This window comes from Nicotiana tomentosiformis, chromosome 2, assembly GCF_000390325.3.
Source record: "Nicotiana tomentosiformis chromosome 2, ASM39032v3, whole genome shotgun sequence".
NCBI classification, from domain to species: Eukaryota; Viridiplantae; Streptophyta; class Magnoliopsida; order Solanales; family Solanaceae; genus Nicotiana; species Nicotiana tomentosiformis.
Window position 1 is genome coordinate 14672051 of NC_090813.1, and position 8377 is coordinate 14680427.

The 8377-nt window shown below is 43.5% G+C and overlaps 1 protein-coding gene across 1 annotated transcript; it reads right to left on the minus strand.

Annotated features, from left to right (window-relative positions):
- Positions 1-5457: 5457 nt before the first annotated feature.
- Positions 5458-6716, minus strand: LOC138904362 (uncharacterized). Its single transcript, XM_070192863.1, has 2 exons — positions 6228-6716; positions 5458-6150 (listed from the first exon to the last, which is right to left on the minus strand). Exons 1-2 carry the CDS (start codon positions 6714-6716, stop codon positions 5458-5460), a joined length of 1182 nt encoding a protein of 393 aa, XP_070048964.1.
- Positions 6717-8377: the final 1661 nt, after the last annotated feature.

The window sequence follows — 8377 nt, forward strand, 5'->3', positions numbered from 1 at the left end:
ATTATGTGCCCAAAGGCACTTTATCATTCAACAACGAAGAAACATAAGGCATTTCTCAGCCCCATAATGATGCTCTAGTAATTGCTATCTTATTAAATAAAGTACAAGTTAAGTGTATTTTAGTGGATCCAGGTAGCTATGAAAATATCATCCGATCGAGGGTCGTGGAGCAGCTCGGCCTATAAAGTCAAATTGTACCCACAGCTCGAGTCGTAAATGGCTTCAATATGGCCAGTGAAACAACTAAAGGGGAGATTATTCTACCAGTTAACGTGGTCAGAACTATTCAACATACCAAGTTCCACGTAATCGAGGGCGACATGAGGTACAATTCCCTGCTCGGAAGGCCTTGGATCCACAATATGAGGGCAGTCCCTTCGAGTCTCCACCAAATGATAAAATTCCCGACGTTGGACGGTGTAAAAATAGTATACGGGGAGTAGAATGCTGCAAAGGAAATGTTTGCGGTCGATGAGGTGACCCCGATATCGATACTATCAACCTCGGAAAGGTCGAGCATCAAAGATAAACATGAAGTCAAATAGCAATCACAGCTACCAGCCTCGACCGAATTAGGAGGATTTTCTGACCCCTCGAACTTTTGTTGTTCCCGAAGATACTGACGCCACCAAATAAATGGTCGAAGAGCTGGAACATGTTATATTGATCGAGTACCTGCCCGAGCGAAAGGTACACCTGGGAACGGGATTAACCCCCGAACTCAGGAAAAAACTTATTCATTTCTTGTTGATAACATAGATTATTTTTCTTGGTCCCATTTAGACATGACAAGGATTCCACCGGAGGTAACGACACATCGGCTAACCCTGGACCCTAGATTCAAACTGGTGAAGCATAAGAGAAGACCCCGGTCCGAAAGTGAAGCACACATTCATAAAGGACGAGGTAACTAAACTTCTCAAAATAGGATCCATTCGGGAAGTAAAATATCTTGAATGGTTAGCCAATATAGTTGTAATCCCTAAAAAAGGGACAAACTTAGAATGTGTGTAGATTATAAGGATATAAACAAGGCGTGCCCCAAAGATTCTTTTCCACTGCCTAACATCGATCGCATGATCGATGCCACGGCCGGCCACGAGATCCTTACTTTTCTCGATGCCTATTCCGGGTACAATCAAATCCAAATGAACCCGAAAGACCAAGAAAAGAATTCATTTATCACCAAGTATGGAACATATTGTTATAATGTAATGCCATTCAGGCTAAAACATGTAGGAGCTACTTACCAACGCCTAGTGAATAAAATGTTCAAAGAATAAATAGGTAAATCAATGGAGGTTTATATTGATGGCATGCTAGTTAAGCCCCTGCGCGTAGAGGACCATTTGGCTCATTTGCAAGAAACGTTCGAGATTTTAAGGAAATACAACATGAATCTCAACCCCGAGAAATATGCTTTCGGGGTTGGTTCGGGCAAGTTCCTTGGCTTCATGGTATCAAATCAGGGTATCGAGATCAACCCCGATAAAATCAAGGCCATTGAAGACATCGCCGTCGTGGATAGTGTAAAATCCGTACAGAGGATAATTGGACAGATAGCTGTCTTAGGCTGATTCATTTCGAGGTCATCAGATCGAAGCCACATATTTTTCTCTTTACTAAAAAAGAAGAGCGATTTCGCATGGACCCCGGAATGCCAACATGCATTGGAAGAGTTGAAGCGATACCTATCGATCCCACCACTACTTCACGCTCCAAAGGCAGATAAAAAACTTTACTTATACTTGGCAGTGCCAGAAATCGCGGTAAATGGTGTCCTAGTTCGGGAAGAGCAAGGTATGCAATTTCCCGTTTATTATGTATGTCGAACCTTAGGAGAATTAGAAACTAGGTATCTACACTTAGAAAAATTGGCACTTGCACTGATAAGCGCCTCTAGAAAGTTAAGACCATACTTTCAATGTCACCCCGTATGCGTATTAACCACTTACCCACTTCGTAATATTTTGCACAAACCCGAACTGTCGGGCCGATTGGTCAAATGGGCTATCAAACTCAGTGGGTACGACATCGAATATCAACCCCAGACGGCCATCAAATCTCAAATTTTAGCGGACTTCATGGCTGATTTCACGCCAACCCTCATACCCGAAGTTAAAAAGGAACTCTTATTAAAATCGGGTACGTCATCGAGGGTATGAACCCTTTTCACAGACGGTTCTTCAAATGTGAAGGGGTTCGAGCTAGGCATCGTTTTGAAGTTTCCCACGGGTAGCACTATTAGGCAATATATCAAAACGTCTAGGTTGACTAACAATGAGGCCGAGTACAAGGCCATGGTTGCAGGTCTCGAGCTAGCTAAAAGCCTAGGGGAAGAAGTCATTGAAGCCAAGTGTGACTCTTTACTGGTGATGAACCAAGTAAACAAAACCTTCGAAGTTCGAGAGGATAGAATGCAAAGGTATTTTGACAAGCTGCAGGTAACTCTGCACCATTTCAAGGAATGGACTTTATAGCATGTACCTCGAGAACAAAACAGTGAGGCCGATGCGCTTGGAAACTTGGGGTCGTCGGTCGAGGAAGATGAGATTAGCTCGAGGACTATCGTTCAACTCTCGAGATCCGTGATCGAGGAAGGTCATGTCGAAGCAAACTCTACAAGCTTAACCTGGGATTGGAGGAATAAATATATTGAATATTTGAAGAATGGAAAGCTCCCATCGGACCCTAAAGAGTCGAGGACCTTACGAACCAAAGTTTCTCGATTCACATTGGCTGAAGATGGAACATTATACAGAAGAACATTCGATGGACCATTGGCAGTGTTCTTAAGACCAGGAGGCACCGATTATGTTTTACGAGAGGTCCATGAAGGCACTTGTGGAACCACTCCGGCGTCGAATCACTGATTTACAAAATTATTAGAGCAGGATACTAATGGGATAACTTGAAAAAAAAATACTAAGGAGTTTGTTCGAAAATATGATAAATGTCAAAGGTTTGCACCGATGATCCATCAGTCTGGAGAACAACTTCATTCAGTCCTATCCTCATGGCCATTCATGAAATGGGGGATGGATATCGTCGACCCCCTTCCATTGACCCCAGGTAAAGCTAAGTTCATTTTATTTATGACTGACTATTTCTCTAAATGGGTTGAAGCACATGCGTTCAAGAAAGTGAGAGAAAAAAAGGTTATAGACTTTATCTGGGATCACATCGTGTGTTGATTTGGGATACCCGAAGAAATAGTATACTACAATGGTAAGCAATTTATCGGCAGTAAAGTGACGAAATTTATCGAAGACCATAAAATAAAAAGGATATTGTCAACACTTTATCACCCTAGTGGGAACGGACAGGCCGAATCGATGAACAAGACTATCATCCAAAACCTGAAGAAACGTTTGAACGAAGCTAAAGGGAAATGGAGAGAAATTCTGCCCGAAGTTCTTTGGGTAAATCGAACAACATCGAAGTCCAATACAGGGGCAACTCCGTTTTCCTTAGTGTATGGCTCCGAAAACTTAATTCCAGTCGAAGTCAGAGAATCCAACGCAAGGTTTCAACATACATCAGAGGAATCGAACCACGAGGCTATAAATACTAGCCTCGAATTATTAGATGAAAAATGAGAAACGACACTTGTTCGAATGGCTGCACAAAAGCAACGAATTGAAAGGTACTACAATAGAAGAACCAACCTTCGCCACTTCAGGATCGGGAACTTAGTCCTAAGGAAGGTCACCATCAACACTCGAGATTCTAATGAAGGGAAGTTTGGCCCGAATTGGGAAGGACCCTATCAAGTCCTCGATATAGTCGGAAAAGGGTCTTATAAACTTGGAACAATGGACGACGAACCATTACCAAACAACTGGAACATATCACTTCTCAAACGATATTATTGTTAAGGTATGACTTTCTCCCTTATTTAGTTTATATATATTCAACGCTAACTCATTGCAGGAGTTCGACCAAAGACATCGAGACCTCAGGTTTTAAAGTACGCGTTGCACTCTTTTTTTCTTAGATCGGTTTTTATCCCAACTGGGTTTTTTCCGGCGAGGTTTTTAACAAGGCAACAATTATGTGCTACCTGAGGACAATTCAATAGTATCTAAGGCTTCTTTGCAATCACCCTCGAATACTGGAGAGCATCACCCTCGGATGATATATTCTAGAGAATAGTACTTCATGTCAAAGGGCCTCAATAGGGAAGCTTTGTAATGGACCAAACGGTCAAGTGAACCGTGTCCATATAAATTAGTCGAGCCCCGATGGAAAAACATGTGCGCTTGTATAAACTATTCAAAGAAGCATTCTCTCGTCATTTAAACATTTTGTGTCTTGAAGAAAATTATCTACTATAAAAACCTCTTGCTTATGATATTGCGAGAAATGGCTCAAGAGCCAAAGTACAAATATACACTCGGGGACTACCATCGATGATAGGCATATTCGAGTTATCTAAACACAAATTCATAAGACCTTAAAAAGGCATCCCTCGATCTATAGTCCAAGGCCACCATTCTCGGGGACTGACATTTCAAACAAGTTCGAAATGCTATTGGGAAATAAGCCCAAGAGGCAAACCCAAAGGCTACAGACAAACTAAAGTCTACGGACAAACTAAAGGCTACGACCTAAATAACGCAGCTCGAAGATATTTGAATTCCGCAATAATGATAGGCCTTCAAATTCTCTAAAAAACCGGTTAAAAAAGGCTACCCTCAGCAAATAATCAAAAGGGCTTTGATAAAATCAGCCCTCGAAAAACCTTAAGAGGTATCAAATTATCTTTAACACAAATGGGCTAAGGCACAAAAAGCAAAAGGGTTTCAACCGACATCAGACTTTGTCTTTTAAGACTAAAGGGGAAATAATAGCCGTCTTTTAAAGGCTATATGGGCCCAACCTAAGAGATCCTAAGGGCCAATACATTTAGAGTTCGAGACTTTATTTTCACTCAACTCGGACCTAAGGGTTCCACTATTACTGCAAGTTCGAAAATTACCCATTATTTGATAAAAACATCTAAGGGTTTATTCTATTCTAAGTTCGAAACATACTTGAACTTAGGTACAAAAACAGTGCAGTCATGGCATCGATCAAGCCATCCAAAATCTCGAATATATTATTGAACTCGGGGACTCGCCTTTGCGTGTCTAAAAAACCTAGGGGTTTTGTTCTAAGTTCGAACTAGTGTTCACTTGATGACAGAGGATGCAACAACAAAATTTTCACAAGGCAAAAGAACAAAACACGTTTGAACGTAAAACTGAAAAGATATTCAAACGAAGTTTTTCTGTTATATATTGGTAAAAAAGGTTATGTACAAGAGACCGATCAAGGTCTTACAAATAGGGAAACTAAGTCCTAACTACGACCAATTTCAACCTCTTCTTCGAGAGCAACTTATCTTTCAGGCCCCTCATCGGATCCATCTCGAGTGCCTTCTTCATCATCGTCTTCGTCATCGAAGGAGGCAGGCTACCTGGCTTCAGCCTCAAGCACTTTGGCTCGGGCTATCTCCCCGGAGAGGTGAAAACCTCGAGTATGGATTTCCTCGAGGGTTTCCCTCCGGAATTGACACTTTACCAAGTCAACGATCCATTGCTTTCGGTTAGAAGCCTCCCTTAGCTGCATTTGAGCAGACTCAACATCGGCTCGGTACATGGCAATGGACTTGTCCGCCATGACTTTTGTCTTCTCGATCTCCGCCTTGGCCTCAGCAAACCCGGTTTTGAGCTCCTTGATCCTCTTAGATTGGGATGAACTTTTCTCTTTGACGCCCTGAAGTTGAACCTCGACTGATGACAGTTTGGCCAAGGTAGTTTCCTTTTCTGCAGCCAGGCGATCCATATTCTCCTTCCACCGATCACAATCGGCCTTGACCTGATCGACTTCTCCCCAAAGCAACTCGATCCTTTCAACCTTTTGCTGCAGCTGAGATAATGAAGTATTAGCCTCCACAGTTGGGTCGAGTCCATACTTTATCAAAAGGATGCTCACCTGCTTATCTAGCTCGACCTCTTCCTCACGAGCCTTGGCCAAATCTGCTTGAAGGTCCTTTATAATTTCGTCTTTTTGGCCACAAAGAAACTTCAGAGCGTTCCTATCCTCCGAGACCTTTTGGATCTCGATTTCACACTGGCTGAGGTCAGCTCGAAACTTGGCAAAGGCCTACACAAAAAGGGAAAACACAAGTTAGATTTAGAAAAAAAGAGTAAAGAAAAGAAGTGCAATAAATAGATTCTTACCCGAGATAAGAGACGTTGGGCCTCTTCTAAAAGAATAGAAGCGTCATTGATATCAGAGGCATCATCGACTCCAGTAAAGCAATCCCGAAAGGGATCCCCTATACTAGAGCCTCCACCTATATCAGGGGTCTTTAACTCTTGAGCTTCCCTTAGTGCCTTCTTAGAAAAAATCGGAAAAGAAGGCAAGTGACCTGCTGTTATGGTTCTGAGCAAGTCGCTCGGGACGCTCTGATCGATCTTCGGGGTCTCAGAACTGGCCCCGTCCGGTGTAGCTGCAGATGGCCGAGAAACGATCTCGACCTTTGGTAATTCGGGATCCTCACCCGATTTCGTTTTGGAAGCCTCCTCGACACAAGGCTTGATTTTAGCAGCCTCCGTCGACTCAGAAGGTTTGGTGACCTTGAAGGCTTTCCTAGGTCGAACCGTCAGTGCCGAGGCATTTTCCTCTTCTTCTTCTTCTTCGTCTCTTAGTTTTTGGACCGAGTTCATCGTGATAGCGATTACTTTTCTCCTCACCCTTCGAGGTTTGGGCTTGGGGTCCTCGGACTGCGAGGCAGTTTTCCTCTTCTTGTCTTCCCCTGGCTTCGAAACCGAGGACTTGGTTTCTTCCTCACCACTTGAACGCCTCAAAATGGCATCCTTGGTCAGGCGTGCATGAAAGAAAATTAGTGACGAATGAAGCATAAAAAGTGTTTCAAAACATGAAAAAGGATATCCTTACTGTGATTCTTGGCCTCCTACCTTCCCTTTGCCAAATCACGCCATGCGCGTTCGGCATAAGTGGAAGTCGAGGCTAACTTTCGAACCCAATCTTCGAGGTCGGGTACCGCTTGAGGCATCCAAGGAACAACTGCATGTCGAAAGGGGATATTAGGCGAAGTCGAAGAAGGTACGAAGAAAAAAGTTTAAAAGATCACTTACGATCAAAGTTCCACTCCTCAGGGAACGACATCTTTTCTTCGGGGATAATGTCACAGGTCCTTACCCGTATAAAACGGCTTATCTAACCCCGATCCTTGTCCTCGTCGATGCTCGAGATCAAGGCCTTCATTGCCGGCGTTGGAGCCTAATTAGTCCTCGATAGATTCGAGGCCGGTACAACCGCATGAGGTGATTTAGAGTAAACTCTAGCCCCTCAGCATTGCTAAAGAAGAAGCGCATCATAATTACTATACGCCATAGAGAGGGGTAGATTTGGCCGAGGGTGACCTGATGTCTTTTACAAAGATCAATAATCACTAGGTCGAGGGGACCCAATGTGAAGGGGTAAGTGTAAACACTTAGGAACCCCTCCACATAAGCAGTGCTGCTCATTTCGGGAGCAGAAATTTGCACCACGACCTCGGGACCCCAGTTGCAGTCCCTCTTCATGACCTCAAGGTGGCTCTTTGTTATAGAGCACATGTACATCGACACATGCTCACATCGGCCCGGGATCGATGAAGGGTTTTCGACCTTGAAGTCATATTTTAGAGTACACGGGCCGGGAACATACTCGTGGGGAAGCGGCTCCACCGACGCCTTGTCGCCGGACGATCGGGAAGAAGAGCAAGAAGCCTTCTCCTTCTGCGGTACGGTCTTTGAGGTTTTCGCCATTTGTATAAGTAAGGAAGAGCGAAGGAAGATGTAAAACTGGTGGTTTCAGTGATAACGAAGATGGCTCTACAGGCGGTGAAAAGGAATAGACGAAAAGAGTGAGAAGACTTAGAGGTTTGATTAGAGCAAGAGTAAAGTTTGATTCAATGAAGGAGCGAGTATTTATAAGCTCACGGTGACGGTTCGGTGGCGCTAGTGGCCGATCGCTAACTGACAGGCATTAATGATTTGGGAAATTGAACCGACAGGACGTTTCAATCACATCCGTCACTTATGTCATGAGGACGATGTCATGATCGAGGCTTCGGAAAATCAATGCTCAAACTGTTTCTTATCATTTTATTCTAAGAAACGCGGGGACTATCTGTATACGGTCAAAATTGGACATGTCAGATTTCGTAGGTACGAGGAGTTGCCTCGAGAGTAAGCTCGTAATAGACTAGGCTCGGGCTCAATGGCAGAGTATGAAGCATGAAAATCAAGACCGAGCATTACCGACTTCGAGTAGGGCATAATAACGGAATGACGAGATATTAGCAACCGACCGAAGATCT

Bases quoted from the DNA above. Each gene is read 5' to 3' on its own strand.
- LOC138904362 (XM_070192863.1), bottom strand. From the start codon at position 6,716: ATGAACTCGGTCCAAAAACTAAGAGACGAAGAAGAAGAAGAAGAGGAA. The intron at 6,151-6,227 runs GTAAGAATCTAT...CTTTTTGTGTAG, and splicing joins CCCAACGTCTCTTATCTCGG to GCCTTTGCCAAGTTTCGAGC.